This window comes from Lampetra fluviatilis, chromosome 25 (assembly GCF_964198595.1).
Source record: "Lampetra fluviatilis chromosome 25, kcLamFluv1.1, whole genome shotgun sequence".
Classification (NCBI taxonomy): Eukaryota; Metazoa; Chordata; class Hyperoartia; order Petromyzontiformes; family Petromyzontidae; genus Lampetra; species Lampetra fluviatilis.
The window spans coordinates 8,076,475-8,096,268 of NC_136299.1; the positions used below are offsets into that span (position 1 = coordinate 8,076,475).

At 53.3% G+C, this 19,794-nt stretch overlaps 1 protein-coding gene and 1 pseudogene across 1 annotated transcript in view; both read left to right on the forward strand.

Moving 5' to 3' along the window:
- Window positions 1–1,346: 1,346 nt before the first annotated feature.
- LOC144941761 (uncharacterized) overlaps window positions 1,347–19,794 on the forward strand; it is a 92,122-nt gene continuing 73,674 nt past the window's right edge. The window contains exon 1 of the mRNA XM_078868183.1: window positions 1,347–2,759. Coding sequence (XP_078724309.1) covers window positions 1,694–2,759 — 1,066 coding nt within the window. The 5' untranslated portion in view covers window positions 1,347–1,693. The remainder of the gene's footprint in view (window positions 2,760–19,794) is intronic.
- Window positions 12,184–12,274, forward strand: LOC144941920 (U6 spliceosomal RNA; annotated as a pseudogene).

Below are 19,794 nucleotides of genomic sequence, written 5' to 3' on the forward strand. Positions count from 1 at the left end.
GGAGAGAGGAGGAGGGGGTAGAAAGGCGTGAGCTACAGAAGCGTCGCGTGGGACAACCTGCAGGTGCGACTCTGGGACTATTTGCGTTTCCAGCGCCGAGACGATGACACACGTGACCCGGTGGTCTCCATCAGCAGCAGCAGCGGCACCGCCACCTCCACCACCACCGCCAGCAGCAGCAGCATCGCCATCAGCGTCACTTTGGGCGAGCAAGGTGATGTCTTCTTCTTGAGTGCCGTTCGGGTTTTATGTTCCGTGCGTAGCAGCGCCGATCGACATCGTCACCACGGCACACGTGTTAGCGTCGCAGCTGTATCGGGGGATGATGATGATCATTATCATTAATCGATTATTATCATCATTACGGATGATGATGACAGCAGGCCTAGTTCCCTGTTATTAATTAAAACAAATGCTTAAGTGAATATCGATACATATTTGGTGATTATAATGAGAGCATTCGTGTTGTGTGGATCAACGCAAGATTTGCCCGAGTCTCAAGACTCCCACGCAGGAGGTTCCTGCGTGGGTAAACGTGTCAGCTTCCCATTGTCTTAAGCAAAACAACACAACAACTAAAAACAACCCAGCAATAGCAACACAACAACACAACAACACACCCACAACAACACAGCAACAATAACACAACACACGAGACCGACAATAACTTAATCACCATCAGCATTCCCTTACTTAACGAATTGATATATCTTACATCTAAACATCTTAACACAATCGTCACTTATATTGCACAATTTGGCAGCGACGTTTGTTGCTGACCGCTTGGCGTTTTTGAGACCAGTTTCGGGCGAATGCGTTCAGAAAACCACGATTTTATCATTTTATGTAAAACAGATCGATTTCAAAGCATGACGCACCAATTAATGAGTTAATTAGTCAACGCTGAGTCATTAAGCAACGCCACCTGTAGCAACAACAGCAGCAGCAACCACTCACAATCGCAGCTCAGCACTAAACATTCCTTATTATAGGAGGGTGGGGGGGGGTAGATCAATAATCTTATAAAACATTGCATGTATGCGCGACACACAAGGGCCAGTGCCCGAAACGTCGCCTGTTACATATAGACTTTCCATTTTGCAAAGCCGCAAGCAAGAGCGTCATTGACGAACGCGCTGAGTTTTATCGTTCGCCTACGGACTTGTGCGACGCGGTCGGGGGCACACGCACACACACGCGCACACACGCACACACACACGCACACACGCACACACGCACGCACACACGCACACACACACGCACACACACACACGCACACACACACACGCGCACACACACACGCACACACGCACACACACACACGCACGCACACACACACGCACACACACACGCACACACACACACGCACACACATGCGCACACATAGATCCCCCGTATAGCCTTAAAAGACTGTAGGGGCAAGTGCTGTTAGCGAGCACCTCACACACACACGCCTGTTACATATTGATTTTCACACACGCGTACACACACACGCGTACACACACGCGAGCACACACGCGTACACACACACGCGTACACACACACGCACACACCTACACGCACACACCTACACGCACACACACACACGCGCCTAGACCGACCTCGGCCGGGTATCGAACTGCAAGCTCCGCGAGCCTCGGTGATCTCGGACGCATTGACGACGACGAGGAGGTGGTGGTGGAGGAGGTGGAGGATGATGAAGATGACGATGGGAAGAGGCGAAGGAGGGACGATGGGTTCTCTGCAACTCTTCTTCGGATGCGCGTGCCTTTGCGCGCAACTCCTCGTGGCCCGCAGTTTCGTTGGTCTCGACTACACCGCTGCTCCCCACTCATCATCATCGGCAGCAGCAACAGCAGCAACAGTATCAACATCATCATCAGCAGCAGCAGCGTCGTCGGAGGCACCAGCAGCAGCGCCGTCACAATCATCACCGTCGTCTGCGTCAAGGACATCAACAGCAACAGCATCAGCAGCGTCAGCAGGAGCAGCGGCATCATCTTCGGCATCGTCAGAGTCGTCATCGACATCGCTGTCGAATGCCGGCGGTGATGGCATCAGTGGCGACTCGCTGATGGTGACGATGGCGATGGAGTTCACCGTTTCCGCGGAGCTGCGCGATCGCCTTGCGGCAGATGCGTCCGAGCTCATTGCGGCTCAGCTCGCAGTCAGCTGCCCGTCATCATCATCAACAACAACATCATCATCAGCAGCGTTATCATCGGCAGCATCATCAGCAGCAGCAGCATCAGCAGCATCATTATCATCAGCGGCAGCATCAGCAGCAGCATCATCAGCAGCATCGTCATCAGCAGCAGCAGCATCATCAACAACATCATTATCATCAGCAGCAGCAGCATCATCAACAACAGCATCATCAGCAGCAGCATCATCATCAGCATCAGCAGCAGCATCATCAGCAGCAGCATCAGCAGCATCATCATACGTTTGGAGGTCTCCGCTAGCCGGCACGGCCTTGCTTCACGACCTGACCGGAGAGCCGGCCCTCGGGGAAGGTCGGAACGGTTCGACTCCGGGTCTCGACCTCGACCTCTCGTTCCCGCGGCACGAGGTGGACGCGGCGTGCGGGCCACGCGGGTCGGGCCTCCTGGCTCGAGACGTGGCCCGGCATCTGCGGCGTTGGGCACGCGGTGCCCGGGGCAGGGAGCCGCCGATCGCCCTTCGTCTCGGGGTCTCGCTGCTCGCCGCGGGACCCATCGGCTCCCAGCCCTCCACAGTGCTCCGCGTGTCTCTGCCCGGTGGGTGTTTATGCATTTGTCTGTCTAGCTACCTGTATGCTCGTCCACCTACCTACCTACCTACCCAGATACCTTCCTATATATATACAGGATGCTTCCAAACAAATGTTGGCACTGAAATGGGACTTTCGTTTTTAATGGACAAAGAACGGATAACACGCTGCAACGTGATAACAAATGTGATGTTATTAGCTTCAAAAAGTCCAAGGGTCTCTCCGCTTGTTCGCCATCATCGTCAACGCGTGCCTGGCATCTTCTCCAGGTGGTCTCCAGAGCCCCGAGGCCGCATATTTCTCGTGGTTGTTGTTGCAAATTATCAAAAGTGTTCACATTTTTTTGAAGCACCCTGTTAATTGCACGCGTGACTACCTATACCCATACAAATGTCTATCTGCCTGCCTGCCTGCGTACCTACTCACCTACCTTCCTGTCTATACACCCCCCTCCCCTGCCTACCTACCTGTATGCATGCCTGTTTAACACGTAAGCTTTCGCGAAACAATATTATCCATACAAAATATGGGTTACATCATGTAAATATGAACGTGTCGTTAAACCCGCCACCACCCGATATGGCCAACTGGTAGTGTTTATCACGTAAACAAGAACGTGCAGAATGAGTTGCTGCTACCTCTGCACACCTGCGCGTTGTGAGAGTGAACCCACAACACGTACAACTCGAGTACGACGTTTCGCTGGTGATTACAGCCAGCTTCATCAGGCGATTAGCCAGAATTGTGAAGATGTCATCCTGAAGTCCTCCTCCCGTAGCGGTCATGCCTACTATCTGCCTCCCCCAGCCGCCTCCCCCCCACCTCCCTCCTCTCCACCCAGCCGGCATGCATCAGAATCAGAACATTTATTTATACTGGAGGAATCCGATGAGCTACAAAGCTCGTGGTTTTTTTTTAAACAAATGTCATTACATGTGTAATGCGGGCGTAAGCGACCTTCCGGATGTGACGTCACGGGGGGTGGAGTCATGTGACGTGGGGGGAAGGTTCGGGGCCTTAAGCGGGTAAACCGGAAGGGGAAGGCAGTCGGGGTGTGAGCGGAAAAGAGTGAGGCCACGCGGGCGAGTGTGGAGAGGGGGGGCGCCGACGGCCATCGGGAGCCAACCCCGAAGATAAGAGGAAGCTGCGGAGTGGTGTGCAGCTGCAGAGGAGACAGCCAGGAGGGCTGCGTGTTAGAGGCAGCGGTGTGGCTGCCAGGAGGAGCTGCGGAGAGAGAGAGAGAGGGGGCTGCTTGTTAGAGGCAGCGGTGTGGCTGCCAGGAGGAGCTGCGGAGAGAGAGAGAGAGAGCAAGAAGCTGTCAGAGCTGCGGAGGGAGAAGAGCAGCAGCGAGTACAGCCAAGGGGGGCTGTGTGAGAGAAACAGCAGCGGAGCTGCTGTTGTGGATCGGGCCGACATTGGAGTCAGCACCGTGGAGAAGCTACAGAGTAAAGACAGCCGTGTGGGTGTACAGCACGAACCGAATAATAAAGGACACTGAGCCAGACATCGTGGTCCAGTCGTTTATTACACTGGTGTCGGAAGTGCAACGGCATGTCGAAACAAGTGAGGAAGAAAGTTAATCCGGCGCCTGCATCGGCTTCTTCGTCCGACGACGACGAACTCCCTCCAACCGCGGATCCTGTTGGGGTGGTGGAGGAGAGCCCGGCTGAGGCGACCACGGGAACGGGAGTGGAGGATGTTGGCGCGGTGGCGGGTCCGTCGACATCATCAGACGCGGATCAACGATGGCAAGCGATGGCGGTACAACTGGAGGCACTTAAGGACGTCCTGGCGCATCTATGCCATCTCGTCGCGCCAGGGACGATGGATGATGCAAGTGGTGCTCCGCGGGCCGCCACGTTGCCTGTCCTGCCGCCGCCATTGCCCACGCGGCAAGAGGCCGCCATTTTGCGCGCTCCGTGGCGCCAAACCGCCATCTTGGCCACGCCGCGGGCCGACGCCATTTTGAATTTGCCATCACAACCACCACCATTGGAAGACGGCGGGAAGAGGAGTCGGAGTCGCCACCTTACAACGGTTAGAGAATTTTCCGTCGGTGGGGACTGGAGCGCGTTCGCCTGCCGCTTCTTGGCGGCGGTACGCACAGCAAGATGGACCGATGCGGAGGCTTTGGAGGTGTTGCCGACTCTCCTGGACGACGAATCTGTCCGATTCTTCCGTTCCATAACGACCGATAAGAAGGCAACTTTATGTGGTGTTTTTCAAGAAATGGCCGATGCTTATGAGCCACCAGATGATGCGCATCGGCGATTCGCTCAACGACAACGAGCACCAGAGGAGTCGCCCGTGGCGTTCAGGGGTGCGGTGCTGGAGCTGGCCATGGCAGCTTATCCTGAGACGCCACAGGACCTGCTCGAGCCTCTCATATTAGGGAAAATGTTGGAGCTGTCTCGGGATCTAGGGATCCCCATGCCTGTGTGTGGGCATGAGAAGCTAACTTCCCGGACGGCTGCTAAGTGTCTCGATGCGCAATTCAACCTCCGTCGCTGGAAACAAGTGACGGCGTGGACGGGGGGGCCCGTCAAAGAAGGGGATGCGCTGGGGTGGAACCCTGCGCAGGCCGTCTATGTTCCGGATGACCGGGGCCCTCAACAACTGACGGCCGCCTCCGCTCCATGGACGGGACGCGGCGGGCCGAGACCGCGCGCGGTGCTACCAGAACGGGGCCGTCAGGAGGCGAGGCCTGCGCTTCGGCGCAACGAGGCCGAATGTTTCCGCTGCGGGCGTAGGGGCCACTACGCCAGAGACTGCTGGGCCCGCTTCCCGGCTCCGCCGCAGCAGGAGGCCTCGGCACCGGTCAAGTCGGCTAAAGATCCTCCGAAACAGGCATGTCGGCACGCACCAGACACTCGGCAAGGCTTTCCACCTCACCCACCACCTGTGTTGCGCGATCCTATTGTTGTTGTTAAAGAAAGGCCATCGACGGGGCCTTGTCATTCAGTTACGCAGTGGCGCAAATTGGCACGGAGAGTTGTCGCGGCCGCTACGGGTTCGTCCACTGTACCGGGGTCCATACAAGGTGTGGACGTGCGCATTTTGGTCGACTCGGGGGCGTCTGCGACTATTATATCGGATGTCATTTTCCATCTGTTGGGCATTCCGTCGGGGGCTGTGCGTCCGGTTTATGGGTCGTGCGTCGCTGCGAACGGGGGTAGCATGGGTATCGTGGGTCAGGTGGATGCTAAGATATCTATTGGGGATGTGTCGGCCTCGGGTGTTGTGTTGATATCGAGATCTTTGGCGGTTCCTTGTTGTTAGGCACCGATTTTTTGGCTAAGATGCCCATTTTGATCAAAATCAATGAGAATTGTATTGAACTGCCGGGGGGCCGTCAAATCTCGTTTCTGCCGTCGCCCTGGGGGCGACCTGCTTCGGCCGTACAAGTGCAGGCGCTGTCCGTCGCATCTGTGGACATCCCACCTGGTACACAGATGCTTATACCCTTGCGGTATCGGAAGCCCCTGCCTGATCGGCTAGGAGCAGTAGGGGTCTTGTTGTCACCGTCCGCCACGATAACAACCGGGTTGGCGTTAGTGGGGGCACAGACCATCGTCCGGCCGGATCAATTACCGTTTTTACAGGTGCTTAACGTGGGGGGAGAAAACGTCCGTGTCCCGGCCGGTACGGTTGTGGCACATGCCACTACGGCGTTTGCGACCCATGATTGTCCACATAGCCGGGGAGTTGTTGCTGGGGTTTCCGAGCCAAGGAGTTCGGATGATCGTTGGGTTGCTCATTTATGTGACGAAAATTCTTCCCTGTCCATGGAGCAACGTGGTGCGCTGCGTAAATTGTTGTTGACATATTCCGATGTGTTCAGCTCCGATGATTTGGATTTGGGCCGCACTTCCTTGCTTTACCATCACATTGAGATGGGCGATGCTGCCCCTATTCGATTAAATTCGCATCGGATGAGTCCTGCGGAGCGAGAACACGTACGGGGGGCAGTAGAAGACATGTTGGCTGCGGACATTATATCGCCATCTAACAGCCCATGGGGCGCTCCAGTCGTCTTGGTTAAGAAGAAGGATGGCAAATTGCGATTTTGTGTTGATTTCCGCAAATTGAATAAGATATCGGTGGCAGATGCGTACCCCCTGCCGCGTATGGATGACTCCCTCGACGCATTGTCGGGGGCTAAGTTCTTTTCCACACTGGACCTCTCTTCGGGATTTTGGCAGCTTCCCCTTGACGAGTCCTCACGGGAGAAAACCGCATTCCGTACGCCGCAGGGGTTATTTCAATTCAACTGTCTCCCGATGGGATTGAATGCGGCCCCTGCTACATTTCAAAGATTGATGGAGCTCGTTTTGACGGGGTTGCAGTGGGAGACATGTCTTATATATTTGGACGATATCATTGTCTTCAGCCGCACATTCGATGAACATTTGACGCGGCTGGAGACAGTGTTCACGAGGATGCGTTCTGCCAAATTGAAATTCAAACCAAAGAAATGTCACCTACTGCAACGGTCCGTCCGCTATTTGGGGCACATTGTGAGCGCTGAGGGAGTGTCCACGGATCCGGAAAAGACGGCGTGCGTCCGGGATTGGCCGACTCCGGCCACCGTGGGGGATGTTCGGCGGTTTTTGGGATTTGCCTCGTATTACCGAAGATTCGTGCCGGGTTTTGCGACGATTGCGAGGCCTTTGCATCTCCTTACGGGTAAAGGACGGAAGTTTGTTTGGGGACAGCCGGAGGAGGCGGCCTTTCGGAGTCTGCGTGATCTATTGGCCACGGCCCCAACATTGGATTATCCCGATTTCGATCACCCATTCATTCTTGATACGGACGCGAGTGACACAGGTATTGGGGCGGTGTTATCACAGTCTAAAGGGGGTGTAGAGCGTGTCGTGGTGTATGGTAGCCGAGTCTTGTCTCCTGCGGAAACCCGCTACTGTGTCACTCGCAGAGAACTATTGGCGGTTGTTTTTTTCCTACGGCAATTTCGACCATACCTCTACGGTCGTTCTTTTATTGTGCGTACGGATCATGCGGCCTTGCAATATGCCCTTAAAATTGACCAGCCATCCGGACAGTTGGCACGTTGGTTGGACACGCTACAGGAATTTTCCTTCCAAATTCAACATCGGAAGGGAGTGCGCCATGCGAACGCTGACGCACTTTCCAGATTACCGCGGCGCGCCCCTTGTAAATGTGAGTCGGGGACGCATAGGTGTTCGCCGATTCCAAACCCCCCTCAGCCGCTCACGTTGGCCGTCGAGAAGTCGGACACTCCGATGGAACCGGGACCGGCTGACGGGGTTTTGAATCTGCCGCGGTCTGTCTGGATCCGGGAACAGATGATGGATGAGTCATTGGTGTCCTTGCGGAAGCGGTCTGCTAAGGACAATGGGAGTCCGAGTACGGCTGTGGGGCCGCAAACCGCTCTCCGAGATGGTCTGCTTATGTGGCGGGAGGGGTTCCAGGAACGTTGGCGCCTGGTGGTACCAACGTCCTTGCGGTTCGAGTTGATTAGAACCCTCCATTGTGACACTCTCTTACATTTAGGGGTGCAGAAGACCTTGTTGACGTTGCAACGTCATTATTTTTGGCACGGCATGGCGACAGATGTCGTAGGGCACGTGCGCGCGTGCCCTGCGTGTGCACAACGTAAGCCGCCGAAACATCCTTACGTGCCGCCTCTCCAGTCGATTCAGGTGTCTCGAGTCAATGAATTGGTGGCACTGGACATATTGGGACCTTTTCCACCATCGGCGAGGGGTAATAAATATTTGCTGGTAGGGGTTGAGTACCTCTCCCGTTGGCCGATGGCCTGGCCGTTGCCCGATCAGTCGGCCGCGGCCATTACCGACGCCTTTTTGTTTGGGTATATTATGGATAAGGGGGCGCCTGAGAGACTCCTCACGGACCAGGGCAGGAATTTCTCTTCTAAATTATTGGCGGAAGTGTGCGCGGGCCTTGGGACTAAGAAAGTACGGACATCCCCATACCATCCGCAGACGGATGGTATGGTTGAACGGCTGAACAGGACATTGTCTGCCATGCTTTGCCATACCGTGAGTGAACAACAATCAGATTGGGATTTGCACATCCCCGGGGTGCTTTCGGCGTACAGGATGACGCCTCATGCGGCTACAGGATATTCGCCGTTTTACCTTATGTATGGTCGGGAAAACGTGCCGCCGGTGGATGTGCAATTGGGAACTGGGGTGAAGGGACCTCGGAAACCACTTCCTGAATACATTCAGGACACGGTTCGCCGAGTCACGGAGGCGCGGGAGAATGCCCGCGTGGCTACGGCCAAAGCCCAGGCCCGGAACGAGCGATATGCGCGACGGTCTGAGGGGGAGTGCCCTTGGAAGGTTGGGGACCTAGCCTGGCTTCATTGTCCACAGGTACGTCCGGGGACCTCGCCGAAATTGCACAAACCCTGGCATGGTCCCGTACGCCTCATTGCGGTTCCCAACCCACAGTCAGCACGCGTCCAGATTGGGTCTCGTCGCTGGGTTGTGCATACGTCGCGCTTGAAACCATATGTTGCTCCCTTACATGATGCGTCATCCCCCAATGTTGCCTTGCCGGGGTCTGTTGCTGCTGACTCTCCCCTGCCTGCGTCCATTGATTTTGCTAGAGCGCCTGTCGTACCTGTTCCAGACAGGCCGGCCGTGACATTGCGGGGGACGAGGGGCCCTGCTCGGAGGACGCCTGCCAGGTCTGCGGGACCTTCGAGCCCTGCAGCCCTTCCGACCCAGCTGCGGGCACGGTCACAGGACAAGCCCAAGACTAACTCTTTAGAGACACGGGACGGCGGTGGACTTCCAGCTGCGACAGGGGGATTACCCCCTGTCGTTCCTCGACTTTCATCGCGTTCCCGTTCTGCGAGTGGGCCGCCGACCGTCCGGGACGGGCCGGCGACCCGCACACGTTCCAAATCGCTTACGTTTCGTTGATTGTTGTTGTCTTGTTATTTTCTTCTTACAGTTGTATTTATTGCATGCTTTTTGTACGTTCGTTGATGTTAATTGCGTTGTTGTTGTTCTTGCTGTTACATTGTATGCTTAGTGTCCTTTAGGGGGGGAAGCTCGGTTCGCCGCATTACGATTTGCTATTGGTCAGCCGAGGTCGGCTGGGATTTTTCTACGGGGGAGGGTGGTGTAATGCGGGCGTAAGCGACCTTCCGGATGTGACGTCACGGGGGGTGGAGTCATGTGACGTGGGGGGAAGGTTCGGGGCCTTAAGCGGGTAAACCGGAAGGGGAAGGCAGTCGGGGTGTGAGCGGAAAAGAGTGAGGCCACGCGGGCGAGTGTGGAGAGGGGGGGCGCCGACGGCCATCGGGAGCCAACCCCGAAGATAAGAGGAAGCTGCGGAGTGGTGTGCAGCTGCAGAGGAGACAGCCAGGAGGGCTGCGTGTTAGAGGCAGCGGTGTGGCTGCCAGGAGGAGCTGCGGAGAGAGAGAGAGAGGGGGCTGCTTGTTAGAGGCAGCGGTGTGGCTGCCAGGAGGAGCTGCGGAGAGAGAGAGAGAGAGCAAGAAGCTGTCAGAGCTGCGGAGGGAGAAGAGCAGCAGCGAGTACAGCCAAGGGGGGCTGTGTGAGAGAAACAGCAGCGGAGCTGCTGTTGTGGATCGGGCCGACATTGGAGTCAGCACCGTGGAGAAGCTACAGAGTAAAGACAGCCGTGTGGGTGTACAGCACGAACCGAATAATAAAGGACACTGAGCCAGACATCGTGGTCCAGTCGTTTATTACACATGGGTAGCCGCACCACAATTATCAGCGTGGTCATTTCGCGTGTGGTGGTGGGGGGGGTAAGTGTGGGAGCGCGGGAGGGATGCACGGCTGAGTTTGACACCCGACCAGGGCTCGTGAAACTCGCTCGCTCTTCCCCCACAGAGGCTCCCTCCTGGGGCTGGCGAAACGTCTTCGTGGAAAGGGGTGCGAGCACGTGACGGGGAACCCTCATTAAAATACGTCCCAGAGACTCGCCGAAGCCTTTTCGCACGTAATGATTATCATAATCATCACACAATAGTGATATTGTTATTTAAATCAGCTCAAGCCTTCTGTAAATCACGTGACTTCTCTGTAGCCCCCCCCGCCCCCGTCAATCTGAATCCATTTCCATCTCCCTGGCGGCTCACTGTGAAGAGAGACGCTCCATCGTGCAGCTCACATTCTCTCGCACCTTCATTCTCCCTTCTCGCTCACTCTCTTCCAGAGGTGGGACAAAGTCATTGTTATGCAAGTCAAAGTCGAGTCGCAAGTCATCAAATTCATGACTCGAGTCTGACTCGAGTCCAAGTCACATGACTCGAGTCCACATCTCATAGGTGGGACAAAGTCATTGTTATGCAAGTCCAAGTCGAGTCGCAAGTCATCAAATTCATGACTCGAGTCTGACTCGAGTCCAAGTCACATGACTCGAGTCCACACCTCTGCTCTCTTCCCTGCTCATCATCATAACCACGCTCTCATCACCACTCGCTCATCATCATCTTCACCCTCTCATCACCATCACCACTCGCTCATCATCATCTTCATCATCTTCACCCTCTCATCACCATCACCACTCGCTCAACATCATCTTCACCCTCTCATCATCATCATCACCCCTCTCTCATCATCATAACCACTCTTTCATCATCATCACCCCCCTCTCATCATCATCACCACGATCTCATCATCATCACCCCACTCTCATCATCATCACCCCCCTCTCATCATCATCACCACGATCTCATCATCATCACCCCACTCTCATCATCATCACCCCCCCTCTCATCATCATAACCACTCTCTCATCATCATAACCACTCTCTCATCACCATCACCACTCGCTCATCATCATCTTCACCCTCTCATCATCATCACCCCCATCTCATCATCATCACCACTCTCTCATCACCATCACCACTCTCTCATCATCATAATCATCACCCCCCTCTAATCATCACCACCATCACCACCTTCTCATCATCCCTAAAATCTTGGCCCCGTCGTTCCTTCTCCTCCTTCCTCCTTCCCGCTGCTCATCTTGAGCCGCCGCCTTCTGCTTCTTCTTCCGTACGGCCCATGTGGATGCAGAGCAACAACAACAACAACGCCACATTCGGGTGGTCAAGCCAGACAACCGCGTCAGGAACAGCGGCGTCGTGCATTACCGTCGCCGTGATTTCTCATTCGTATTTGTGGATCGGCGCACTGCGTCGTTACGCGGTTGTCCGCCGTCTGTTCCGGAAGACCGCCACAGTCGCACCACTACCCGGGGGAGAGTTTTTAACGTTTCCATTCGTTGCAGCATCTCGGGGTATCATCCCAATCCGCTGCTGCAACGGTTTGTGCAGTGAATTCGGTTTTAGAGTGGACCGTGATTTTTTTCGGGAAAGATCAAAACCCCCGGGGATCTTCTTGCGTTGGTTGTTGAGCCGTGCCCTACCCTCTCTGTCTTGGGCACTTGCTCCGGCAGTACTTCTACTAAAATTGGTACGGATAAGATTAGCATGGCCCCTGCACAAGGGTGCCACGCAAATTCTCTGTATTTGGTTCCTCCTCCTCCTCCTCCCTCTCCTCGTATCTCCTCCTGACCCGCTCTGCTCCCGTTTCTAGGTTCCTTCTCCACCCCTCCCTCGTATTCATCATTATCTCTCTCTCTCTGTCTCTCTCTCTGTCTCTCTCTCTCTCGTTCGTTTAACTTCTCTCTCTTCCGTCCCCCTCTCTCTCTCGTTCTCCATTGCATTACATCATTGACTCGTCTCCCCTTCGTGGTGTGCCGCGGGTTAGAGGAAGACGATAATCAATATTATTATCATCATACACATGTACAATAGGCAGTAATTGCACGGACAAGCATGCACATGTAACACACCCAAAACAAAGGCAAAGATCCCCCGTATAGCCTTGCACGGACTTTGGACAATTGCCCCAGGCGCACACACACACACACGCACGTGTAGAAGTTATTCATAGACTCGTGCTCATTTTGTTCAAAAACGTCATGGAGAGGGGAGAAATGCGAAGGAAAAAAACGTCAAGAAATAACAACATCGTTTTTAAAAGTCATTTCAAACCAAAACTATATTGTGTGCGGACGGAAGAATTGTGCTAGCCAGCTGCCACGCGAGCCTGGCTATGATACGGGTCACGCACAGTCACACAGAGAATAACTGAATTTCACACACAGGCACATGAACACACACAGGAACACACACACAGACGAGAGATTGAAAAGTCAAACGTACAAAGGGAAGTCAATGGAGGGGGCGAAGCTTCGGCTGACATCACGAAGCAATGACTCGGACGACAAAAATGGTACACAGCTAAAGGCGCAAGGCCTGCAATTACTCGCTCGCGTCCCTGCTGGCGGATAGAGGCCTCCACCGTAGGCAACTCTGCAGTGCGCCTCTAAGGGAGAAATATGGCCTACTCTTCCCACGCTACCGCGAGTCATATCGGGCTGTAGGGCGAGCGGCTATCAATCGGAAGCGTTGCGAGTTCAAATCCTGGTTGGAAGTTGAGAGGCCATCGTGCCTCCGGTTAATGAAACGAGCGCCACGGTGACTAGGAGATGTTAACTACCTCGCCTGGTGTACAGGAGGTCGTGGGTTCGATCCCGACCCTGACGTCTGCTGTATATTTGGAGTTTGCGGTGTCTCTCTCTCTCATCATCATCATCACGGTGGCTAGGAGATGTTAACTACCTCGCCTGGTAAACAGGAGGTCATGGGTTCGATCCCGACCCTGACGCCTGCTGCTGTATATTTGGAGTTTGCGTGTCTCTCTCTATCATCATCATCACGGTGGCTAGGAGATGTTAACTACCTCGCCTGGTATACAGGAGGTCGTGGGTTCGATCCCGACCCTGACGCCTGCTGCTGTATATTTGGAGTTTGCGTGTTCTCCCCGTGGTCACGTGGATTTTCTCCGGGTCCTCCTGTATTTCCCTCCACGATTTAGAGTCAACTGCTGTACATTTCCACGTGGTGATGATGATGATGATGATAAGCCACTTCGTTGAGCTATCATTTGTGATAGAGCCAGGTCGATTCAGAAAAAAATAGATACATAGCTCAGTGGGTTTGACCTGGCAAAAAAAATTGTTTAGTTAAGTTTTGAGTACCATAGGCGAGAGGAACTCCCACCACGGGGCTTCGAGAATGTAAACAGAATTGGATTATCTCTTGAGCCAGACAAAATCACTTTTTCACTTCCACGCCGGCCAACGACCAAGAAAACAAAAAAACCGTCTTGGAAGACGTGGTCGAATACCCACTCGTTAGCACACCGCACGCGACCTGCCGATCGATGTAACCGTGAAACAATTTTTACTCAATGCTGGTGGAACAAAAGCGGTAGTAGATCGTGGCCGGTTGGGGGGCCGGGGGGGGGGCGAAAGGGTGGGGGCTGGGTGGATTTTAAGAAACTCGCCCCCGTTGTTTCAAGTGCTGCGCCTGAGAGAGATGGAGTTACCGAACCGCTACTCCCCCCCTCCCCCACGTCGATATTTGCAAAGTCTCGTGCGCGTGTGTGTGACTATCGCTCCGTCTTCTTGGTTCTTTCGGTAAAGTCACGTATAATGGAAATAATAAAATAATAAAACATAAAACATAATAAAATAATTCTCACGACGTTTCGGCCACAACGCAAGCAGCCGTCCTCGGGTGAAGAACAGGTCTGTCTTATATTTTTATTATTTTATTATTTCCATTCTACGTGACTTTACCGAAAGAACCAAGAAGATGAATCCCTGCAGTCACGAAAGCTTTAAATCGAAATGTATCGCTCCGTCGTTTTGTATTCGCAATGCGCGACTGTGGGAGCGCGCAGACGCGGATCTATTACGGGTTGCGCTGGCGACTGCAAGACAAACAAATACACGAACCTTATGTCCGTGATGCAGTCATTTTTAGTCTGTTGATGTTCGGCGATGCGGCAATCGACTCATCTCGACGAGATGTACACGATGAGGCACCACTACGGTGCGTGCCGCGAGCATTCAGGGTTTCAGCGCAATCGTCCTCGCTGCGTTTCGATATCGTGGAGTGGCACCACCGATTTCGGATTGATTGGTTACCCCAGTCGCGGAGTTAAGTACAGCCCTGGGGAAAAAAGTGTCCCAGAAATAACACATTTAATTGCCTCGGCCCCTTTTGTATTATTTGGTACCCCGGGGGAGGGGAGTCATTGAGCCTGAAGCGTCGTTGTCAAGAGGATCCTGCCGGGCACACCGCAGAGGTCAAGTGCGGGATTATCCTCGTAGCAAAAATCGCTACATATGAGAGGGTGAAGTAGTAGTGTATAGTGTATAGTTTAGTGTATAGTGTAGTTTATAGTGTAGTGTATAGTGTAGTGTATAGTAGTGTAGTGTATAGTGTAGTGTATAGGTGTTTAGTGTATAGTGTAGTGTATAGTAGTGTATAGGTGTGTAGTGTATAGTGTAGTGTATAGTAGTGTATAGGTGTTTAGTGTATAGTGTAGTGTATAGTAGTGTATAGTGTAGTGTATAGTAGTGTATAGTGTAGTGTATAGTAGTGTAGTGTATAGTGTAGTGTATAGTAGTATAATGTAGTGTATAGTGTAGTGTATAGTGTAGTCTATAGTGTAGCGTATAGTGTATAGTGTAGTGTATAGTATAGTGTATAGTATAGTGTAGTGTATAGTGTAGTGTATAGTATAGTGTAGTGTATAGTGTAGTGTATAGGTGTGTAGTGTATAGTGTAGTGTATAGTGTAGTGTATAGTAGTGTAGTGTATAGTGTAGTGTATAGTGTTGAAGTAGGCGAGAGATCTGCCGTGACACGAGGTTATATCGGCCTCGGCAGTAGGGGGGGGTGGAGAGCGAAGTGGGGGGGGGGGGCAATAATTGGGGTAGAAAGTGGACCCCGTAGCAACACCCGGGTCACTGGGGTAAAGTGGACCACCGCAGCAGCATTGTTTCTCGACCTACGTGACTTTACCGAAATATACCAATGAGTATTCTTAGGTTTTTTCGGTAAAGTCACGTAGGTAAAAAATTAAAATTAATAAAAGTAAAATAAAAATAACATAAAAATCACGACGTTTCGGAGGCAACACAAGCTTCCGTCTTCAGGTGGAACCGTCACAGCACGATAGCTGTATCAAGTGAGAGAAATTCCAAGAACACAGTATTTGTATATATACTGGTTGAGGGTGGGAGGAGCCAAGGTAGGCCCTGAATATTATTTTTGTGAGGTTCTGTGCGGCTGAAGCACGCTGTTAGGAATGAGCCTTTGTTGTGTAAACTAGGTGCGGATGATGTAAAGGTGCGTGTCAAAGGGACTGAGCCTTTTTGTTATGTAGAGATGATGCGGCTGAAATCGCTGTCAGGAAATGAGTCTTTGTTGTGTAGAATGGTTGACTGAGCCTATTATTATGTAGAGGTGGTGCGGCTTTAATCGCTACCAAAGAGGGTAGAGCCTCGAAAGGTGAATGTTTTGTACCCCCCCCCCCTCTCCGATCCGTGCAGAGAATTGCAAAGTCGCGGAACACGACACGTTAACGGAGGGGACTCACTGTGTGCTATATTGTAATAAAAAATATTTTACGTAACAAACAATCGATATACTTTTCACATTGGTTAAGCTTTGACGTGTTTCTATTTTTTTGTTGTTGCTTTGCTGTAATTTTTGTCTGAAAGCAAAAAAGAAATCTATTGTACATTGAAACCTTCAAATATGTCGGATTCAAAGGGAACGAGGGGGCGTGTGGGTGGGCGGGCGGGCGGGCGAGCGGTTTGGGGGGAGGTGGGGGGAGTGGGGGAGGGAGTGGGGGGGGGAGTGAGGGGGGGGGGCGAGTGGGGGATTACATCCAATCCGGAGATGGAGCGATGTGATGGAGAGGTCTTCATCCAGCGGTGGATTGGCCCTGGCTGATGAACATGATGAACACGTCGAAGAAAGTCGCATTTTTTCGGCTGATAAACTGTTTTCACACGCAGGCAATAGACAAAGACGCAGTTCCCCCGTATAGCCCACACGGGCTTTTGGGGCAAGTCTCTGCTAGCGAGCAGGACAGTGCACGAGTGCGCGGTATTGCCCAGCGCCCGACCGCCTTTGTCTCCCCCGTGCTGATGCTTAGCCACCGTACCAAATGCTCATTTAAGGCTGGGTCGACATATGGGAAGCCCAAAATTGGTTCGTGATTAAACGCCACTGATGTTGGCCGTGAGCGGATTTCCAACTCGGGTGGTCGGGATCGAAGCGCAGCGCGCTAACCGCTGCGCCACCGCTCCCCACACATTCACGCACACACACACACAGACACCACACACACACAAGTTCAAACACACGCCCACACACGCGTCGAAAATCACGTTGGCTGTGTGTGTGGAGTGCAGTTAGCAACATCAAAGACAAAGATTCCCCCTGTAGCCTTCAATAGACTGTTGGGGCAAGTGCTGTTAACGAGGGGGTGGGTTTCGATGTAAAGCTTTCGTGACTGCAGGGCTTCTTGGTTCTTTCGGTAAAGTCACGTAGAAGGGAAATAATACAATAATGTTGTTGTTGTTTCGATTTAAAGCTTTCGCGACTGCAGGGATTCATCTTCTTGGTTCTTTCTATAAAGTCACGTAGAAGGGAAATAATAAAATAATTCTCACGACGTTTCGGCCACAACGCAAGCAGCCTTCTTCAGGTGAAGAACAGGGCTGTCGGAAAGACAGCGTCAGACGCTGTATTCTATTTTGTCCCCTAAAAGAGGGATGACATTGTCATCCTCTCAGCCGACAAAGGCAATGCCACTGTCATCATGGACAAAATGGAATACAACAATAACATTATTTTATTATTTTCATTTTATGTGACTTTATCGAAAGAACCAAGGAGGGGGTGGATTGCCAACACCGCGCCCGGCCGCCTTTGTCTCTCCTCAGCGCTGATGTTCTACACACCACACGTGGTACTTATTTAAGACCGAGTCGACTTAGCGGAGTCCCAGGACCGGTTCAGATATCCATTCATCAGTGATGGAATCGAACTTGGGTTGGCAGAGCACGAAGATAAAGATCCCCCGTATAGCCTTAACAGACTGTAGGGGCAAGTGCTGTTAGCGAGCACCTATGAAGGTTCGGAACGATACACGAGGGGGTGGGTGGCCAGCACCACGCCCGACCGCCTTTGTCTCCCCAGATAATCGTCACTGGGTGTTAGCCGTGAGCGGGAATCGAACCGAGGTCGCCAGGTTCATAGCGCAGCGCGCTAACCACTACACTACCGCTCCCCAGATCACACACACACACTCACACACAATCATCACACACACAATCATGAAAAAGATTACAGGATTGAGAGTCTGCGAGGTTTCCCTGGGTAAACAAGCGTCGTCATAAAAATAAGAATCATGAAAAAAATAATCACAAACTCACGCATTAAATGCACAGGCACACAAACTTACATTCACTCTCATCGTCACTCACAGACGTAACACACTCATACAAATCACTCGAAAAGTAAAGGTTCCCCGGCTAGCCTGTTGGGACAAGTTCTGTTGGCACACGCTCATACAAACTCAAAAGACAAAGATCCCCCATATCGCATTAAACAGACTGTTGGGGCTGTTTCTGTTAGCGAGCACCTATGAAGGCCAGCACCACGCTCGGCCGCCTTTGTCTCCCCAGTGGCGATTTTTAAACACTGCAACAGATGTTCATTTGAGGCTGCGTCGACCTAGAGGAGGCTCAGGACCGGTTCGGACAATGGTCACTGGTGGTGGCCGTGAGCGAGAATCGAACACGGGTCGCCGGGTTCGTAGCGCAGCGTAGTGCTAACCGCAACCCCACCGCTCCCCACTACACACTCACACACATCACTCACAAAGACAAAGATCCCCCGTATATCCTTAACAGACTGTTGGGGCAAGTGCTGTTAGCGAGCACCTATGAAGGCCGCCACGGCACGCGAGAGGGTGGTCAGCACCACGCCCGACCGCCTTTGTCTCCCCAGTGGCGATGTTTACACACCGCATCCAGGTACTCATTTGAGGCTGAGTCGACCTAGATGAGACCCAGGACCGGTTCAGATAATCGTCACTGGGTCGCCAGGTTCGTAGCGCAGCGTGCTAACCGCTACACCACCGCTCCCCACTACACACAACAACTAAGTGGCGGTGACGTCACCACGACGCTTGTGCCAGGCCATGTGCACCTTAAGGCCACGTGAAGTGTCGAACGCCCGCTGGCAGGAGGTCACGAGGCAGACCCAGCAGGTGCCACGGGTCGACTGACTGAGATGACCGAGATGACTGGCTGATGCACCATCTGTGCCCCCCTTACTGTGCCAACTTGCTGTGCTTTAGCCACCCGGCGCTCCGCTCGTTGTTGTGAGCGTCGTCCTCCGCCCTCCGTTGTTGTTGGAGGGCGACTGCCTCCAACTGCCCAGTAGCAGCGTCCTTCACGAGCCTCCTCCACTGAGGCCGATCTTGACACCCCTGGTACCAGTCATCGGCAAGTCCACTACACACTCACACGCACGCAAGCCAGAGGCACGACGCACGTGGGGCAGTGTTTGTGTGTGTGCCAGGAGAGTGTGTGACACCCATCCACTCGAGTACCGTGGCGGCATTCACACGTGCTCGCGAACAGAAACTTGCCCATAAAGTCTGTTCGGGCTGTAACGGGGTAATGTTTGTAGAGTGTGTGGGGGGGAGCTGTGGCGCAGCGGTTAGCGCGCTGGCACTACGAACCCGGGGAGATCCAGAGTTCCATTCCCGCTCATGGCCAACACCAGTCACGATGATCTGTACAGGTCCTGGGGCCTCCTCTAGGTCGACTCAGCCTCAAGTGAGCACCTGTCGCGATCGCGCTAACCACCCCCCCCCCCCCCCATGGACCTTGTTGGCTCTCACAGCTTTCTCGAAAACAGCACTTGCCCCTCTCAGACTGGCGAGACTATACGGGCGGGGGGGGGTGGAGGAACCTTTGTCTTTGCCTGTGTGTGCGCAGCGGCGTTGATCTGCCACCTGCATTCTCGCGCTTAGCAACCGTCGTGTGCCTCTCTGTGTGTGGCCGCGTGTTTTCACGCCACCTCCGTGTTTGCACGGGGAAACGGCG